The sequence below is a fragment of the Gigantopelta aegis genome, chromosome 14 (assembly GCF_016097555.1).
Source record: "Gigantopelta aegis isolate Gae_Host chromosome 14, Gae_host_genome, whole genome shotgun sequence".
In the NCBI taxonomy this organism is placed as follows: Eukaryota; Metazoa; Mollusca; class Gastropoda; order Neomphalida; family Peltospiridae; genus Gigantopelta; species Gigantopelta aegis.
In genome coordinates this window covers 51438938-51461063 of record NC_054712.1, presented here as the reverse complement: position 1 = coordinate 51461063, position 22126 = coordinate 51438938, and the positions used below count along the sequence as shown (strand labels likewise).

General features: G+C 40.7%; 1 protein-coding gene across 1 annotated transcript in view; it reads right to left on the bottom strand.

Annotated features, from left to right (window-relative positions):
• Nucleotides 1-574: 574 nt before the first annotated feature.
• LOC121389393 (alkyl/aryl-sulfatase BDS1-like) overlaps nucleotides 575-22126 on the bottom strand; it is a 23904-nt gene continuing 2352 nt past the window's right edge. The window contains exons 2-5 of the mRNA XM_041520996.1: nucleotides 20555-20735; nucleotides 19631-19837; nucleotides 4731-4983; nucleotides 575-3881 (exon numbers count right to left, since the gene is read on the bottom strand). Coding sequence (XP_041376930.1) covers nucleotides 2773-3881; nucleotides 4731-4983; nucleotides 19631-19837; nucleotides 20555-20731 — 1746 coding nt within the window. The 5' untranslated portion in view covers nucleotides 20732-20735 and the 3' untranslated portion in view covers nucleotides 575-2772. The remainder of the gene's footprint in view (nucleotides 3882-4730; nucleotides 4984-19630; nucleotides 19838-20554; nucleotides 20736-22126) is intronic.

The window sequence follows — 22126 nt, the reverse complement described above, 5'->3', positions numbered from 1 at the left end:
ACACATGAATTACACACATAAATACACACATGAATTACACACATAAATACACACATGAATTACACACATAAATACACACATGAATTACACACATAAATACACACATGAATTACACACATAAATACACACGCACACCCACACTTGTTCCACGTATATTGTCAATGAGCAAACCTAGCGTCGCTTCACACATAATTCAAAACACTGTTATAGCTAATTATAAACATTGAGAAATAAATATTCTAACTCTGGGCTTGACGTAGAATATAACATGAAATAATTCAACTTTCCACACGCTGTCGCGTATTTATACACCTAATTTATCACACACACGCGTGCGCGCGCGCGCACACACATACACACACACACACCAAATTTAGAGAAAAACAATCATTAACAAAAAATAAAGAAACAAACACACAAAAAACGCACACACAACCAAAATGAAAATAACAAAAACATATTAATTAAAAGCTTACTGTTACCACAAAAGCAAAACAATTATAATTATTACCACTGTTATTCTGGTTTAAAATTACCCCCCCCCCCCCCCCCCCTTCCCCCCCCCCCCCCCCCCCCCCCAAAAAAGGTCAAAAAGAAAACTAAATATGTTAGTATGAATTGAAAGAAACAAAAATCCAAAATTGCTTGGCGTTTAATACGTTTGGGAACATTTACGTTTTATTTACGAGAAACAAAAAAAAAGCAATATTTATTTCAGTAGAATAATGTATTCCGAAATAGTTCATTTCTAAAACGAAATATTGGTGATTAAGGTATATCAGTTATTTGAGTTTTGTGAAAACCCATACAGCTGATTCGGTTATTCCGGTATTTATATACATGTTCTTGTAGACGATTTCTCATAATATGACGACTGACTTTGTACCTTCGTTTATTATTATTATTATTTTAATGAGATGAATGACACAGAAGCACGAATTGCTACTAAAATCTATTGTGTATATTATACTATTTTCTCATGTTCTTTTGGTTTAAACAAAATAATAAGAATATACTGATGGAACAAATACTGGAACACATAAATTGTTAAGCAAATATTGATTGCTTTTAGAATCCCCACCCACAAGGAAGTTAACTGTGTTAAATTAGCAATAATAACATTCAATCCCACTTCACATTTCTGTATTTTATACAGACATAACTACACTCGTGGATAATTAAATTTGATTTGAAATAACACACTAGTATGTTCCATTATTTTTTTTCTCATCAGTTTGATCAGTTTTTCATACAGATTCTTTCATTAAAGATTCCCTTTAATAGTGCTACATCCTGACTAAAAGTAAAAATTTTCCCCGCTATTTTTGCATTCATTTGTAATAAGTAACTACAAATTAATCGATCCCATGCATAATCTTTACATAAATAACTATTAGTATGTGCTTATACGCTGTCTCGTTTAGCACGACGATATCACATCACATCGTGACAAATCTTATAAAATCAATGAATCCACAAAATCTGCCGCGGTGACTAGACAGGTCCGTCAAACACCGATGAGTTGCACGAAAATAGCATCTATGTCGACAAGACTCGCCTGGCATAACGTTACGGTGTGGTCGTTTCAACTGAACGCGTACAATTCTGTCGATTATCCACCAAATATTTTCTTTTTTTTCTCTATGCTCTTCAGGACTAAAAAAGGTGTTTCCGGAAAGTTGGAGAAAACATAGTTCGTGTAAATGCCTTAAAATATTCGTTTTTAAATGCTTTTTTTAAATTATTATTATTTATTTATGTATATAGTTATTTATTTATTTATTTGAAATATATGTCACAGAAAAATCCTCCTCCATTAATGGGACTCGAACAGTGGACTCTCAGCACCAGAGTCCAGCGGCCCCACCAACTGAGCTAATAGGGAGATTCCCATTGGCTGCTTTATACCAACACTACTACATACTCCTCACCCCCGACATCAAGCTACATATACGTCCCCGGAGCTGTGGGCCACGGGCAATGGAACTGTTACGGGTCCTGGCTGTTATAATTGTATATTGAAAGAATATCATGCAACATGAAAACTTTACCAACTCCTTGAAAAATATTCCCTCAAAATGTGTCTCTAAATGTGTTCATCTTACAAAAGTGTGGGACATATAGATTCGTGATTGGAATAGTCATTTCTCAGGCCCGTTTGTCGGAATTGTAGCCAATAGGAGTCTAAATTGTAGCGCGTTAAGTGTATAGGGCGGTGGAATCATGTTCCCCTGTAAAATATATATATTTTGGTTTTTTAATTTGCTTGAGCAAAGACAAGTTTTGGATCCTCTGGAAATCCCCCCCCCCCCCCCTCCCCCATACACGCGCCTGTTTCTGTACATCAGGTGTGTTCGTGGGTGTCCGAATGTCTATAAAAGCTCTGGTCAGTATTTTCGTTTTTGCGTGAATGTTTGGCACATTCCAAACGTTTGATGAGTATGGGATTGGGCAAGTAGTTTGTGTAAATGCATCTCATTGAATCGTAAGAATGCTCCTTCCATCTGCACTCTTCAACAGATCACAACAATAAACTACGAAGTTTTGGAAAAGATAAAAAAGAAACAAAAAACAAACACCCACATAGTGTGTGACTTTGTACGTAATTTCCCATAAATCCCTCACCTATTTCGTTTAGTAATATCAGGAAATATATTAATGTATATATTAAACTTATCATGGAACGAGACGACGAAATCTATATTTTAAGCCGAGCAACCAATTTTCAGCCACACATTCATTATAATATCATTATAACATGTTCCTGCACCTTTAATTGAAGTCAAAACACTTCATCACTTTCTTCAGTCCGCTGAGTTCTCCGACCACTCTGAATTTATCCTTGGACATGGACGCGGCTTTCGTAAACCTGTTGACGAGGAGCTCCCGCCAGACGGATTCCACCACCGTGACCAGCATGTCGTGGGTCTTTGCCGGTCTGTCCCTCAGGATGACCACAGCGTTCCTGATCTTCATGGACACGTGGCTCGTGGGTTTCGAGAAGTCCCATGCAATCGTGATGTTAACCTTCAGACAGGCCTCGGCGTCGAAGTGGACCCTCAGGGCATCGAAGACTGTTCTCAGCGGCGCATTGTTGATGAAGGCAGCGACACTCTGAGGACCTGGTCTGACGTCCACGTCTCCGAGAGTCTCCATGGCAGTCGTGTGGAAATAGTTCCGACCGTTGGCGCTAATCTGCTGGTTGCCCAAGGCCATCAGGCAAGCGGCTTTGATGTCCTTAGCCTCCCTGAAATTGCTGTCAATCCTGAGAATGTAGGAGCTGAGGACGAGTGCCCATCGATATTCATTGTTGTGCAGAGCGCCCTTTGCCTTCAGAATCATGTTGTCGACGCCACCTCCCATGTGAACAATATGCTCCGCCAATTCGTCTGGGGTGAAAGGAGACAGATCGACAGGGTCTCCATTAAACCAGCCTAGATAGGAGTTGAACACCCCCTTTGAGGACCACTCGATCGTCCCGTAGAACTCCAGCAGGTAAGGGTGGTTGGCGAGGTGAGCGGGGAGTTTGATCATATGGGCGATCTCGTCTGGGTGGTAGCCCTTGTTCATCAGCCTCACAGTCTGGTCGTGTACGAACTGGATGGCGTCTCGGTAACACGTCAACATGTCGGCGATGGCGTCGGCGCCGCGGAGTGGACGAGTGTGACCCGGGACGAGGTGTTCCGGGGCGAGGTCTATGATCTTGTCAAGGGATGAAGCCCAGTCCAGGAGACTTCTGGACGGAGTTCCGCGGATTGCGTACAGGTTGGGAAAGGCCTCGTATACGTCATCCGCAGACAAGAAAACCTTCTGGTCCGCAATCCATACACCGATCTGGTCAGACGTCTCTCCGGGAATGTGAACCAGCTTTAGGTTCATCCCTGTGGTAAATAAAATAAATACGGGTAAGCAGGTATCTGGGATTTATGATAGGCTAAAGAGGAATATCTTCAAATCTGAACGCAAAAAAAAAGATTACCATAATGACACAAATCGTATCTATGCACGAAGCAAAAACAGGGTAATGACGGTGCTCCTAAGGACAAGCACCTGTTAGTAAATCATGGAAACATTAACGACTTTGCCTAAAATATCCTCTCGACTGTGCCTTTTGCAGAGATAAGATTTTGATCACGGAATACGGTTTTGTCATTCAGTTTTACGATAATGAACTAATATCATGTGCTTAGTTTATGTGTGAACTGCCACTTCCTAGGACGATACCATTTGTATGAACATTGCTACACTTTCTGATCCATCTGCCTCTGGCAGGACTGGTTCGGTAAATCCTTAGATGTAATGCATAGCACAGTGAACGAACATACGTTTCAGAAAAAAATATATATATATTTACTCAATGACGTCTTCCTTCTAATAATAAAAGAAAGTAAATTGGAAATAAAACTAGAAATATGAAGTGAAAGTAGTTTTCAATTAAAGAGACAGACGGATAGAGAGAGAGAGAGAGAGAGAGAGAGAGAGAGAGAGAGAGAGAGAGAGAGAGAGAGAGAGAGAGAGAGAGAGAGAGAGAGAGAGAGAGAGAAAGTCAGAGACGGGGGGATGATGAGAAGGAGGTGTAGTGGGCTTGCACCTACCTACTGAATCGTTAAACTCGCTGGGTTGGTTAAACTGGTACCGGGATTAGATACGAACTCAGTACCTCCCCACTTTAGGTTCCATGGCTTATACTATACACCTTGACCATTAAACAAAGCCGTGAGAACAATTACCTGCTATAGTTATATCCCTCTCCTGCCCAATGAACAGTTTGTTTGGGAACACTAGCGCTAGCTGGTTGTCGTTCCTGTCCAACTTGAGCTTGCTGCCGATGCCGGAGTTGATGTGGTCGGGCGTCAACACGCCGAACTGCCTTATTGATCGGGACATGAGGATGGGCATGGCGTAGAACCAGGTCTGTAGCTCCTGGAGCATCGACTGGTGGGCCCAGATCTCGGGAGGGTTGGCAGGGTCTTCTATGAACGCCTGCAACAGAAATTTAAAAGCAGACTTAAAGGTCCATATTTATCTAAAACGTAATTTACTATTGTTTGGCATCTACGTATACCTTTTACAATATATATGAAGTATTAATAAAATACATTTTTAAAAATGTACTCGTTTTTAATATATTCGCAATAAAAAGTCGCGTTTTCCCCCCATATTTGTTTTATGTACTGTGTATTAATAATGTACCATAAGCGTTTTTAACCACTACACCGACGTCTCTGTCACTAACAACTAATCACTAATCCACTGTTCTGGACAGACAACCCAGACAGCAATTTAGGTAAGTGTCCAGGACAGCATACTTGAAGCTTAACTGAATATAAGCACGAAAATAACTATAAATGAAATCATCCCTCATCATCACGGGCATTGACTGGTAGATACTAGGATCACATTCCATTGTCACCCATACCACCCCCACCCCCCATATCACCCATACCACCACCCCCATACCACCCATACCACCACCCCCATATTGCCCATACCACTTACTGCGAGTTTTAACGGATCAATGGGGACGCGTCTGTATTATGTAACACCGACTTCTCTATCACAAATACTAACAACTATGTATTAAAGGGACATTCCTGAGTTTACTGTATTGTAGGATGTTTCCGACTAATAAAATATTTCTACGATTAAACTTACATATTAAATATATTTTCTGGTTTAGAATATCAGTGTCTGTATATACAATGTGTTTCTGATCGTCTTAATATTTGTAAGAAGCCCAAACTGGATTTTGTCTTTAAATAATTTCGTACGTACGAAAACATTATATTTATTGAATATATATATTTATTGAAAATAAAATGAAATTTAAACTAGTACAAATATTAGAACGATCAGAAACACGTTTAATATACAGCCACTAATATATTATGCAGAAAAAATATATTTGATATGTAATTACAATCGTTAAAAAGTCTTTGTTAGTCGATAAAATCTTTAAATTTGCAGCAAACTCATGAATGTCCCTTTAACATCTCTTCTGGACAGAAAGCTCAGATAACTGACAATATAAGTAAACAACTGAGTAACAAGCATTCTGAGATTACTGTTAAAGCAATACATGCCACCCACGAAGACGAAACCTATAGTTTCCTCATTTGACTTTTTAAATAAATTTTGCAACAAAGTCCATCCATTTAATTTGTTAACAGACGACGATGTTAGCTCAGTTGGTGGATGTTGTTTTATTTATATTTTGACCAATATTTATTTGATTTATTTTACAAAATGCATTTAAATATAAAACTATTTTGTTTCTTTTTATATTTATTTATTGATTTATTGATTTATTTTATTATTATTATTATTATTATTATTATTATTATTATTATTATTATTATTATTATTATTATTATTATTATTATTATTATTATTATTATTTATTTATTTATTTATTTATTTGTTGTTGTTAAATTAATGTCAAATTAGAGTAGACCCTATTTCTATTGACCGGCCTCGGTGGCGTCGTGGCAGACCATCGGTCTACAGGCTGGTAGGTACTGGGTTCGGATCCCAGTCGAGGCATGGGATTTTTAATCCAGATACCGACTCCAAACCCTGAGTGAGTGCTCCGCAAGGCTCAATGGGTAGGTGTAAACCACTTGCACCGACCAGTGATCCATAACTGGTTCAACAAAGGCCATGGTTTGTGCTATCCTGCCTGTGGGAAGCGCAAATAAAAGATCCATTGCTGTCAGTCGTAAAAAGAGTAGCCTATGTGGCGACAGCGGGTTTCCTCTAAAAACAGTGTCAGAATGACCATATGTTTGACGTCCAATAGCCGATGATAAGATAAAAAATCAATGTGCTCTAGCGGCGTCGTTAAATAAAACAAACTTTACTTTACTTTACTATTTCTATTGGAATTAAATTTTGAGAACTAAATCACTGTCATCACAAAAAGTCTACAAAGGCTGATGTCACGTATCACGCCTAATCCACAATTGTGTATAAAATAAATTTTAAAAACAAAAACAACGTTAATCCAAAGACACAGGTCTATGGGCACCATTTATCTTGTCGGAGGGAGTGGTGGCAGGTTGAATTTTTCCGAAATGAACGAAAATGCCAGAATCCAGATCACAACGTTTATCCATATTTGCAATACTACAGCAAAGCTATATAAGGTCCCAAACGGTTTGCTACATTAGTGTATACATGTATATTGAGGCCAGCTCACTTCGCCCTAACGTCTCCATCGTTTAGGGGCGGGATGTGGCTCAGTGGTACAGCGCTCGCCCTCACGTCTCCATCGTTCAGGGGCGGGACGTGGCTCAGTGGTACAGCGCTCGCCCTCACGTCTCCATCGTTCAGGGGCGGGACGTGGCTCAGTGGTACAGCGCTCGCCCTCACGTCTCCATCGTTCAGGGGCGGGACGTGGCTCAGTGGTACAGCGCTCGCCCTCACGTCTCCATCGTTTAGGGGCGGGACGTGGCTCAGTGGTACATCGTTTAGGGGCGGGACGTGGCTCAGTGGTACAGCGCTCGCCCTCACGTCTCCATCGTTCAGGGGCGGGACGTGGCTCAGTGGTACAGCGCTCGCCTGATACGCGATCGATCTAGGATCGATTCCCGACGGTGGGCCCATTGGGCTATTTCTTGTTACAGTCAGTGCCCCACAACTGGTGTAACAAACGCCGTGATATGTACTATCCTATCTAAAATATAAAAGATCCCTATGCTGCTAATCGAAAAGAGTAGCCCATGAAGTGGCAACAGCGGGTTTCAACACTCAATATCTGTGTGATTCTTAACCATATGTCCGACGCCATATAACCGTAAATAAAATGAGGTGAGTGCGTCGTTAAACAAAACATTGGTCGTGTGGTCTGCATGGAAGTATGGGTTGACGGACGGATCCGGGGGATCGAGGGGTGGGACACCCCTGGTCACGACGAAATTAATTTTCCTTTTATTCCCAAGTGCATTTATGTCTAATATGCAGCTTCCATTTAAATAGTTCCGTGTAGACCCCGCTCCCGGCAATTTTTTTTTTTTTTTTTAAATAAATAATAATAATAATCATTTGTTTGGATAGATGCCTGAAATTAGATAACATCCTACCTCAATCCTGACTCTAGTCAGTATGTGTATTCAACATGGTAATATGACTAAGATAACATCTCACCTTAGTCACATGGTTATAGTCTTAGTGAGGTGCTTGCGTCGCAGGATCAAACCACCTCGGTGGATCCATTCAAGTGATGTTTTTGTCTGGTTCTAACTAGTGCACCACAAGTGTTCAAAGGCCGTGATATATGTTTTCCTATGTGTGGGGAAGTGCTTCTACAATATCCCTTGTATCGGGTTTCCTCTGATGACAGCTTGTCAGAATTACCAAATGTTTGACATCCAATAGCCTATTATTAATTAATCAGTGTGCTCTAGTCGTGTCGTTAAATAAAACAAACACACTAGGAGTAGGGGATGATCTCAGCCCCGTGAGTGTGGTCTTTTTATATATAGAGAATGTTTCATGTTTTATGTCAAATATAATTGATATCTCATCGAGTGAAGGTTGCAATCATATTTCACGAGTCGCGCTTGCGCGACAAGTGTGACATAATTGTAAACTTCACGATATGAGATATAAATGATATTTGACAAAAAACATGAAATTTTCTATTTATTATATAACCTTTGGCAATTTACCTTTATTTTTAAAATGCCAGCAGCAAAAGTTTCAGCTTTCTTACAGTGAAGATAATACTTTCCACAGTGACGATGACACATTTTAGAGTGAAATAGTGAAATGTTCGCTCTAAGTGACTGAGTGACTGACAACACTTTTATTTCACTGATATTTTAAGATATTTCACTAAATGTTATATACTATAAACCGTATTAATATCGTGACGTGTAAATTTCGCGAACGACCGTTGACAGCTCCAAAAAAAAAGTGGATAAAGACAGCTCATTGTAATTGTTATAAAGTTACTGTCTGTAAATCAATATTCTGTTATTCTACATCAAGCAATTGTGCCTGGTACAGAGTCTATAGAGGGGATTAGGCCCTACCCACCTCACCTGTATTAGAATCACAACTCACAGCTTCAGTTGTTAACTGTTAACACCCTTTGGTAGATAAAACAATAAACGATTAGTCGCCATCGATTGAAGTTCCATAAAACAATTAACGATTAGTCGCCATCAAGGAGAGCTCGTGTGTAGGCTGTGCCTGTTGAGTGAATCTTTTTGTGAATTTTATTCTCAATAAAATATTTCAAAACAAAACAAATTAGTCGCAGTGTATGTTAGCTTGTTCAATAAACATTGTTATTTTTGCATGATTTTGATTTTCATTTCTGAAACGAGAGTACTAATATACATGAAATAAATACAAAATGTTTATCAAATGCGCTTGGAAATTTGTTGTTGCAACATGTATCGCTATCTGCAGAAAACGAACGGTGATCCTAAAATTGAAGGCCACATGCTACCGGATCCGAATACGGCGGGAACAACAGACGAAGCACTCGCAATGGAATCGGCCAACAGTGAAATTGATGGATGATACTAGTACCCGAAAACGGAAGCGTTCGGAATATGATATTTTTAGTAATGAACAACGAGCAAAGATCGCAAGTTATGCCTCAGAAAACGGAAATACGAAAGCAGCTAGGCATATCACATTTGTGTTAAAATTAAAAAAGAAACTGAATGAAAGTACGGTACGGGCATGGAAAACAAAGTATCTTAAAAAATTGAAGGAACTGAAAACCCCCGATGAGATTGTGGAATTGACCAATGATAAACGCGGTCGACCTCTGTTACTTGGGAAATATGACGCGAAAGTTACAGAACATGTGTTGGCTATACGAAAGTGCGGCGGAATTGTAAACCGACATGTAGTCATAGCTACAGCAACTGGCATACTGAAACATTTTAATAGGGGACTACTGGCGGAAGTGTTAAACTGACTAGAACATGGGCCGAATCATTCATGGAACGAATTGGATTGGTTAAACGGAAGGGAACGAAAGCCGCACGAAAATTGCCGGACAATTTCGAGGAAGTAAAAAACGAGTTTTTGAAAAGGGTGAAAACGGCAGTAAATGAGAAATCGGTACCCCAACAACTTGTAATACATTTTGACTAAACCGGCCTGAGTAATATATAGAGAATAATACATGAGTGGCCGTTAGATACCATTTATCTCACAATGAGTTGTTACAAAATGTATCTAAAGAGCGAAAGCGAGTTTGATACGTTTTTAAACAACGAATTGTGAGATAAATGGTATCTAACGGACACGAATGTCTTATTCTATTTCTTATATATCCTCACAAACCAGGTTATAAGCAAAATTGAACATCTTTTTCGACTAAAAGTTGCTTACAGCCGTTGCACTTGTAGCTGACTTACGCATCACAGACACATGGATGTTAGGTTAAATATACGTCACAGTCTAATCGATTTCCATCGTGTAGTTTTTCATTGCATTTTTAGCATTGGTGACCTGGTCATCACCTAGGAGCAGCCAGTCGTATATCTTGTTATTGTTAACACACGTACATGTGTTAACAACCATGTGTAACCAAAAATAACGCATGGTGTTCTCACCAGCGGGTGTGTACGAAAACAACCTACCATAGACCCGTACGTGTGTGTATTCAGCATGGTGATATGGTTAATACAACAACCTACCATAGACTCGTACGTGTGTGTATTCAGCATGGTGATATGATGAAGGTAACATCCTACCTAAGATCTATGCGTATGGTTTCAGCGGGTGATATGGTTAATACAACAACCTACCATAGACCCGTACGTGTGTGTATTCAGCATGGTGATATGATGAAGGTAACATCCTACCTAAGACCTATGCGTATGGTTTCAGCGGGTTATATGGTTAATACAACAACCTACCATAGACTCGTACGTGTTTGTATTCAGCATGGTGATATGATGAAGGTAACATCCTACCTAACACCTATGCGTATGGTTTCAGCGGGTTATATGGTTAATACAACAACCTACCATAGACCCGTACGTGTGTGTATTCAGCATGGTGATATGATGAAGGTAACATCCTACCTAAGACCTATGCGTATGGTTTCAGCGGGTTATATGGTTAATACAACAACCTACCATAGACCCGTACGTGTGTGTATTCAGCATGGTGATATGATGAACGTAACATCCTACCTAAGACCTATGCGTATGGTTTCAGCGGGTTATATGGTTAATACAACAACCTACCATAGACCCGTACGTGTGTGTATTCAGCATGGTGATATGATGAAGGTAACATCCTACCTAAGACCTATGCGTATGGTTTCAGCGGGTTATATGGTTAATACAACAACCTACCATAGCCCGTATGTGTGTGTATTCAGCATGGTGATATGATGAAGGTAACATCCTACCTAAGACCTATGCGTATGGTTTCAGCGGGTTATATGGTTAATACAACAACCTACCATAGACCCGTACGTGTGTGTATTCAGCATGGTGATATGATGAAGGTAACATCCTACCTAACACCTATGCGTATGGTTTCAGCGGGTTATATGGTTAATACAACAACCTACCATAGCCCGTATATGTGTGTATTCAGCATGGTGATATGATGAAGGTAACATCCTACCTAAGACCTATGCGTATGGTTTCAGCGGGTTATATGGTTAATACAACAACCTACCATAGCCCCGTATATGTGTGTATTCAGCATGGTGATATGATGAAGGTAACATCCTACCTAAGACCTATGCGTATGGTTTCAGCGGGTTATATGGTTAATACAACAACCTACCATAGACCCGTACGTGTGTGTATTCAGCATGGTGATATGATGAAGGTAACATCCTACCTAAGACCTATGCGTATGGTTTCAGCGGGTTATATGGTTAATACAACAACCTACCATAGCCCGTATATGTGTGTATTCAGCATGGTGATATGATGAAGGTAACATCCTACCTAAGACCTATGCGTATGGTTTCAGCGGGTTATATGGTTAATACAACAACCTACCATAGCCCCGTATATGTGTGTATTCAGCATGGTGATATGATGAAGGTAACATCCTACCTAAGACCTATGCGTATGGTTTCAGCGGGTTATATGGTTAATACAACAACCTACCATAGCCCGTATGTGTGTGTATTCAGCATGGTGATATGATGAAGGTAACATCCTACCTAAGACCTATGCGTATGGTTTCAGCGGGTTATATGGTTAATACAACAACCTACCATAGCCCGTATGTGTGTGTATTCAGCATGGTGATATGATGAAGGTAACATCCTACCTAAGACCTATACGTATGGTTTCAGCGGGTTATATGGTTAATACAACAACCTACCATAGCCCGTATGTGTGAGTATTCAGCATGGTGATATGATGAAGGTAACATCCTACCTAAGACCTATGCGTATGGTTTCAGCGGGTTATATGGTTAATACAACAACCTACCATAGCCCGTATATGTGTGTATTCAGCATGGTAATATGACGAAGGTAACATCCTACCTAAGATCTATGCGTATGGTTTCAGCGGGTTATATGGTTAATACAACAACCTACCATAGCCCGTATAGGTGTGTATTCAGCATGGTAATATGACGAAGGTAACATCCTACCTAAGACCTATGCGTATGGTTTCAGCGGGTTATATGGTTAATACAACAACCTACCATAGACCCGTACGTGTGTGTATTCAGCATGGTGATATGATGAAGGTAACATCCTACCTAAGACCTATGCGTATGGTTTCAGCGGGTTATATGGTTAATACAACAACCTACCATAGACCCGTACGTGTGTGTATTCAGCATGGTGATATGATGAAGGTAACATCCTACCTAAGACCTATGCGTATGGTTTCAGCGGGTTATATGGTTAATACAACAACCTACCATAGCCCGTATATGTGTGTATTCAGCATGGTGATATGATGAAGGTAACATCCTACCTAAGACCTATGCGTATGGTTTCAGCGGGTTATATGGTTAATACAACAACCTACCATAGCCCCGTATATGTGTGTATTCAGCATGGTGATATGATGAAGGTAACATCCTACCTAAGACCTATGCGTATGGTTTCAGCGGGTTATATGGTTAATACAACAACCTACCATAGCCCGTATATGTGTGTATTCAGCATGGTAATATGACGAAGGTAACATCCTACCTAAGATCTATGCGTATGGTTTCAGCGGGTTATATGGTTAATACAACAACCTACCATAGCCCGTATAGGTGTGTATTCAGCATGGTAATATGACGAAGGTAACATCCTACCTAAGACCTATGCGTATGGTTTCAGCGGGTTATATGGTTAATACAACAACCTACCATAGACCCGTACGTGTGTGTATTCAGCATGGTGATATGATGAAGGTAACATCCTACCTAAGACCTATGCGTATGGTTTCAGCGGGTTATATGGTTAATACAACAACCTACCATAGACCCGTACGTGTGTGTATTCAGCATGGTGATATGATGAAGGTAACATCCTACCTAAGACCTATGCGTATGGTTTCAGCGGGTTATATGGTTAATACAACAACCTACCATAGCCCGTATGTGTGTGTATTCAGCATGGTGATATGATGAAGGTAACATCCTACCTAAGACCTATGCGTATGGTTTCAGCGGGTTATATGGTTAATACAACAACCTACCATAGACCCGTACGTGTGTGTATTCAGCATGGTGATATGATGAAGGTAACATCCTACCTAACACCTATGCGTATGGTTTCAGCGGGTTATATGGTTAATACAACAATCTACCATAGCCCGTATATGTGTGTATTCAGCATGGTGATATGATGAAGGTAACATCCTACCTAAGACCTATGCGTATGGTTTCAGCGGGTTATATGGTTAATACAACAACCTACCATAGCCCCGTATATGTGTGTATTCAGCATGGTGATATGATGAAGGTAACATCCTACCTAAGACCTATGCGTATGGTTTCAGCGGGTTATATGGTTAATACAACAACCTACCATAGACCCGTACGTGTGTGTATTCAGCATGGTGATATGATGAAGGTAACATCCTACCTAAGACCTATGCGTATGGTTTCAGCGGGTTATATGGTTAATACAACAACCTACCATAGCCCGTATATGTGTGTATTCAGCATGGTGATATGATGAAGGTAACATCCTACCTAAGACCTATGCGTATGGTTTCAGCGGGTTATATGGTTAATACAACAACCTACCATAGCCCCGTATATGTGTGTATTCAGCATGGTGATATGATGAAGGTAACATCCTACCTAAGACCTATGCGTATGGTTTCAGCGGGTTATATGGTTAATACAACAACCTACCATAGCCCGTATGTGTGTGTATTCAGCATGGTGATACGATGAAGGTAACATCCTACCTAAGACCTATGCGTATGGTTTCAGCGGGTTATATGGTTAATACAACAACCTACCATAGCCCGTATGTGTGTGTATTCAGCATGGTGATATGATGAAGGTAACATCCTACCTAAGACCTATGCGTATGGTTTCAGCGGGTTATATGGTTAATACAACAACCTACCATAGCCCGTATGTGTGTGTATTCAGCATGGTGATATGATGAAGGTAACATCCTACCTAAGACCTATGCGTATGGTTTCAGCGGGTTATATGGTTAATACAACAACCTACCATAGCCCGTATATGTGTGTATTCAGCATGGTAATATGACGAAGGTAACATCCTACCTAAGATCTATGCGTATGGTTTCAGCGGGTTATATGGTTAATACAACAACCTACCATAGCCCGTATAGGTGTGTATTCAGCATGGTAATATGACGAAGGTAACATCCTACCTAAGACCTATGCGTATGGTTTCAGCGGGTTATATGGTTAATACAACAACCTACCTTATTTCATTTCAACTTATTTTCGTTCTGATATCCAATTAATGTTTCAAGCACGTTGTCCTGGACACATCTCAGCTACCTGAGCTGTCTGTCCAGGGCAGGGTTAGTTGTTAGTCGGTTAGTGGTTAGTGAGAGAGAAGAGGGTGTAATGGCCTTATACCTACCCACTGAGTCGTTAAAACTCTCTCTGGGTAGGAGTGTACCGTGCTGTGAAACCAACACCTACGACCCTTATGTCCGACGGCTTAACCACGATACCACCGAGGCCGGTCAACCTACCTCAGCATCGTACGTGTCGTCTGCATGGTGATGTGGTTTAGATAATATCGCATCTCTGTCCCGTATGTGTGGTCTGCATGGTGATGTGGTTTAGATAATATCGCATCTCTGCCCGTATGTGTGGTCTGCATTGTGGTATGGATTAGATAACAGTCCACTTTGTGTGGTTTACATGGCGGTATGGTATAGATAATAACTGACCTCAGCCCCGTACGTGTGGTCCGCATGGTTGTATGGTTTAAACAGCAAGCTACAGTAGCCCAGTACGTGTGCTCTGCGTGGTGATAAGTTCGTGTTTTATATAACAGCGTACCTTAGCTCCGTACGTGTGGTCTGCACAGTATTATGGTTTAGATAACAACCTACCTTAGCCCCGTACGTGTGGTCTGCATATTAGTATGGGTTAGTAATAAGCTACTTTGGGCCCGTACGTGTGGTCTGCACGGTGGTATGGTCCAGATAACAACATATATTAGCCCCGTACGTGTGGTCTGCACATTAGTATGAGTTAGATAACAACCTACCTTAGCCCCGTACGTGTGCTGTGTACGTTAGTATGGTTTAGTTAATAACCTACCTTCTGCACATTAGTATGGGTTAGATGTCAACCTATATTAGGCCTGTACGTGTACCGTGTACGTTAGTATGGTTTTGTTAATAACCTACCTTCTGCACGTTAGTATGGTTTAGATAGCAACCCATCTTAGCCTGTACGTGTGGTCTGTACATTAGTATGGTTTAGATAGCAACCTATCTTAGCCCTGTACGTGTGGTCTGCACGTTAGTATGGTTTAGATAACAACCTATATTATCCCCGTACGTGTGGTCTGCACGTTAGTATGGTTTAGATAACAACCTATATTATCCTCGTACGTGTGGTCTGCACGTTAGTATGGTTTAGTTAAAAACCTATATTAGGGCCGTACGTGTACCGTGTACGTTAGTATGGTTTAGTTAATAACCTACCTTCTGCACGTTAGTGTGGTTTAGATAGTAACCCATCTTAGCCCTGTACGTGTGGTCTGTATATTAGTATGGTTTAGATAGCAACCTATCTTAGCCCTGTACGTGTGGTCTGTACATTAGTATGGTTTAGATAGCAACCTATCTTAGCCCTGTACGTGTGGTCTGCACGTTAGTATGGTTTAGATAACAACCTATATTATCCCCGTACGTGTGGTCTGCACGTTAGTATGGTTTAGTTAAAAACCTATATTAAGCCCGTACGTGTACCGTGTACGTTAGTATGGTTTAGTTAATAACCTACCTTCTGCACCTTAGTGTGTTTTAGATAGCAACCCATCTTAGCCCTGTACGTGTGGTCTGTACATTAGTATGGTTTAGATAGCAACCTATCTTAGCCCTGTACGTGTGGTCTGTACATTAGTATGGTTTAGATAGCAACCTATCTTAGCCCTGTACGTGTGGTCTGCACGTTAGTATGGTTTAGATAACAACCTATATTATCCCAGTACGTGTGGTCTGCACGTTAGTATGGTTTAGTTAACAACCTATATTATCCCCGTAGGTGTGGTCTGCACGTTAGTATGGTTTAGATAACAACCTACCTTAGCGCCGTACGTGTGGTCGGCAAGTTAGTATGGTTTAGTTCATAACCTACCTTCTGCACATTAGTATGGGTTAGATGTCAACCTATATTAGGCCCGTACGTGTACCGTGTAGGTTAGTATGGTTTAGTTAATAACCTACCTTCTGCACGTAAGTATGGTTTAGATAGCAACCCATCTTAGCCCTGTACGTGTGATCTGTACATTAGTATGGTTTATATACCAACCTATCTTAGCCCTGTACGTGTGGTCTGTACATTAGTATGGTTTAGATAGCAACCTATCTTAGCCCTGTACGTGTGGTCTGCACGTTAGTATGGTTTAGATAACAACCTATATTATCCTCGTACGTGTGGTCTGCACGTTAGTATGGTTTAATTAAAAACCTACCTTCTGCACATTAGTATGGGTTAGATGTCAACCTATATTAGGCCCGTACGTGTACCGTGTACGTTAGTATGGTTTAGTTAATAACCTACCTTCTGCACGTTAGTATGGTTTAGATAGCAACCTATCTTAGCCCTGTACGTGTGGTCTGTACATTAGTATGGTTTAGATAGCAACCTATCTTAGCCCTGTACGTGTGGTCTGTACATTAGTATGGTTTAGATAGCAACCTATCTTAGCCCTGTACGTGTGGTCTGCACGTTAGTATGGTTTAGATAACAACCTATATTATCCTCGTACGTGTGGTCTACACGTTAGTATGGTTTAGTTAAAAACCTATATTAGGCCCGTACGTGTACCGTGTACGTTAGTATGGTTTAGTTAATAACCTACCTTCTGCACGTTAGTGTGGTTTAGATAGCAACCCATCTTAGCCCTGTACGTGTGGTCTGTACATTAGTATGGTTTAGATAGCAACCTATCTTAGCCCTGTACGTGTGGTCTGTACATTAGTATGGTTTAGATAGCAACCTATCTTAGCCCTGTACGTGTGGTCTGTACATTAGTATGGTTTAGATAGCAACCTATCTTAGCCCTGTACGTGTGGTCTGCACGTTAGTATGGTTTAGATAACAACCTATATTATCCCCGTACGTGTGGTCTGCACGTTAGTATGGTTTAGTTAAAAACCTATATTAAGCCCGTACGTGTACCGTGTACGTTAGTATGGTTTAGTTAATAACCTACCTTCTGCACCTTAGTGTGTTTTAGATAGCAACCCATCTTAGCCCTGTACGTGTGGTCTGTACATTAGTATGGTTTAGATAGCAACCTATCTTAGCCCTGTACGTGTGGTCTGTACATTAGTATGGTTTAGATAGCAACCTATCTTAGCCCTGTACGTGTGGTCTGCACGTTAGTATGGTTTAGATAACAACCTATATTATCCCAGTACGTGTGGTCTGCACGTTAGTATGGTTTAGTTAACAACCTATATTATCCCCGTAGGTGTGGTCTGCACGTTAGTATGGTTTAGATAACAACCTACCTTAGCGCCGTACGTGTGGTCGGCAAGTTAGTATGGTTTAGTTCATAACCTACCTTCTGCACATTAGTATGGGTTAGATGTCAACCTATATTAGGCCCGTACGTGTACCGTGTAGGTTAGTATGGTTTAGTTAATAACCTACCTTCTGCACGTAAGTATGGTTTAGATAGCAACCCATCTTAGCCCTGTACGTGTGATCTGTACATTAGTATGGTTTATATACCAACCTATCTTAGCCCTGTACGTGTGGTCTGTACATTAGTATGGTTTAGATAGCAACCTATCTTAGCCCTGTACGTGTGGTCTGCACGTTAGTATGGTTTAGATAACAACCTATATTATCCTCGTACGTGTGGTCTGCACGTTAGTATGGTTTAATTAAAAACCTACCTTCTGCACATTAGTATGGGTTAGATGTCAACCTATATTAGGCCCGTACGTGTACCGTGTACGTTAGTATGGTTTAGTTAATAACCTACCTTCTGCACGTTAGTATGGTTTAGATAGCAACCTATCTTAGCCCTGTACGTGTGGTCTGTACATTAGTATGGTTTAGATAGCAACCTATCTTAGCCCTGTACGTGTGGTCTGTACATTAGTATGGTTTAGATAGCAACCTATCTTAGCCCTGTACGTGTGGTCTGCACGTTAGTATGGTTTAGATAACAACCTATATTATCCTCGTACGTGTGGTCTACACGTTAGTATGGTTTAGTTAAAAACCTATATTAGGCCCGTACGTGTACCGTGTACGTTAGTATGGTTTAGTTAATAACCTACCTTCTGCACGTTAGTGTGGTTTAGATAGCAACCCATCTTAGCCCTGTACGTGTGGTCTGTACATTAGTATGGTTTAGATAGCAACCTATCTTAGCCCTGTACGTGTGGTCTGCACGTTAGTATGGTTTAGATACCAACCTATATTATCCCCGTACGTGTGGTCTGCACGTTAGTATGGTTTAGATAACAACCTATATTTTCCTCGTACGTGTGGTCTGCACGTTAGTATGGTTTAGTTAAAAACCTATATTAGGCCCGTACGTGTACCGTGTACGTTAGTATGGTTTAGTTAATAATCTACCTTCTGCACGTTAGTGTGGTTTAGATAGCAACCCATCTTAGCCCTGTACGTGTGGTCTGTACATTAGTATGGTTTAGATAGCAACCTATCTTAGCCCTGTACGTGTGGTCTGTACATTAGTATGGTTTAGATAACAACCTATATTATCCCAGTACGTGTGGTCTGAACGTTAGTATGGTTTAGTTAACAACCTATATTATCCCTGTAGGTGTGGTCTGCACGTTAGTATGGTTTAGATAACAACCTACCTTAGCGCCGTACGTGTGGTCGGCAAGTTAGTATGGTTTAGTTCATAACTTACCTTAGCGCCGTACGTGTGGTCGGTGTGGTTGTGGGTGTAGATAACAACCTACCTTAGCACCGTACGTGTGGTCGGCGTGTTGTGGGTGTAAATGACAACCTACCTTAGCGCCGTACGTGTGGTCGGCGTGGTTGTGGGTGTAGATGATGGCCTTTACGGGTTTCTTCGTTATCTGTCGAAACGCCTTGAACACCGTCTGTCCCACCTGGTAACTCTCCATGACGTCCACCACGACGATGCCATCGTCGCCCTCCAGCATGATGGAGTTGGCCAGGCCGTAGCCGAAGGCGCAGTATATGTTAGGAGTCACCTGCGGAACAACAGCAATAACAGCCTGTAACTATGGTAACAACGACAGCAACATTGAGATGAAAGTAAACCAAAGGAATATCAGTTTAACGAACCTTCAGAACGTTTTAAAGGGACAGACCCTAGTTTTTAAACACTAAGGTATATTTTTCACCTAGACCCTAGTTTCAACCCTTAAAAATGAACACTAACTTTGGTTAATATACAAACTTGTAACAACTTTGGATACAATAGAGTAAAACAAGAGTCTGTGACGTTGAAATACCCTTAAAAATAAACTAAAACGCGACTCAGTAATCATTACTTCTCAGACGCACGTGCCTTTTTAAAAATACGAAAAAAATGTATTTTGTGGTATTAGAAACACCAGGATACAAGACACATTCCGGTTGTACGGAAATGGATAATCTAAACCATGGAATATAAGTCGTGTTTGCTTTCAGTGATCAATAACGGCTCAAATATGCTTTAGTGTTTAAAAACTAGGGTCTGTCCCTTTAAACTACGGATATTTGCTGTCTAATACACTTTGGAATGATCTATCAGGATGCTTGTTAGTCCGTCCGTCCTTCTATATGAACTAACTGATTATGTTTGGTTTAGCGAACACCTTGGAATGGTTTATCAGGATGTCGGTATGTCTGACTGTCTGTATATCTGTGTATATGGACTAACCTGTTTGATCAGGATGTCTGTATATCTGTGTATATGAACTAACCTGTATTATCTCTGGTTTAGCGAACACCTTGGAATGGTTGATCAGGATGTCCGGCGCCTTCACTCTGTCGCCCACTCGCCTGATGAACTCGTGTCGACTCTTGTCCGTCCACCACCAGTTACCGGCAAACGCCGCAATGGCCAGAACTATCGTGATGCACACACCTGTAGTACTCATCTCTCTACAACAAACACACACCATTACATTTATACAGTTATACACTAGTGACCTCGTTGGGATACAGCCAGTGCTCCACAACTGATGTAACATAGGTCATGGTATGTACTATCCTGTCTATGGGACAGTGGACATAAAATATAAAAAACAGAAGCCCGTTGCTTGATGGCAGCAGGTTTCCTCTTTCATTATCTGTGTGGTCCATAATTATATGTCCGACGCCATATAACTGCAATTAAAATGTGTATTGTGCGTCGTTAAATACAACATTCCTTCCTTCCATTTTGGAGTAGGGACTAAGTCATCAGTCTTAATGCTGGCTTGGACATGGTCGCAGCTCCGTTGTGAAGGAGACGGTGTGTGTGGGGGGGGGGGGGGGGGGGAGCGGGGTACTAGACTGTAATTACAAATATTAGTAATACAGCCTAGAAGCCAACATGTGCATTATGTGCCTACCTATTTACCAGTCTACAACCGGCGTTAGCGAGCACTCTACCACTGAACTAGGATACGTCCCGTTCCACCTGTTAACCGGCCCTCGTTGGCGTCGTGGTTAGGCCATCGGTCTACAAGCTGGTAGGTACTGGGTTCAGTTCCCTGTATTTTTGCACAGTTCTTTACACTGTTTTTGTTTAAACCTTGAATTTTTATATTGATGTTGATCATCACTTTATTTATTTGCATTACCATAGTTTGACACCCAATAGCCGATGTATTTTTCGTGCTGGGGTGTCGTTAAACATTCATTCATTCATTCATTCATTCCAAACCCTGAGTGAGTACTCCGCAAGGCTCAATGGGTAGGTGTAAACTAATTGCACCGACCACTGATCCATAATTGGTTCAACAAAGGCCATGGTTTGTGCTATCCTGCCTGTGAGAAACGCAAATAAAAAATCCTTTGCTGCTAATCGGAAAGAGTAGCCCATGTAGTGGCGACAGCGGGTTTCCTCTAAAAAATATGTGTAGTCCTTAACCATATGTCTGACGCCATATAACCGTAAATAAAATGTGTTTGAGTGCGTCGTTAAATAAAACATTTCTTTCGTTCCACCTGTTAATGTGATTCACCTCTGAACTCAAGTACAGATTCATTTATCAGGAGTTTTCGCTTAAAGGTAATTGCCTACTGTCAGTGTACACAAAGTACCAGCTGTCCATGTTTATTTTTGCAGTAGCCCAGTTATGAAATATAACCATTTTACTGTACACGAGATATATCGTATTAAATTAGTAGTAAAATGCATACACATAAACAATTAAATGAAACATAAATAAATAAATAAATAAATAAGAATAAAGGAATTCATAAATAAATAAATAAATAAATAAACAAACAAACAAACAAATAAATAAATCCAAGGATGGAATCAATATTTTTCTGATGTAATAATC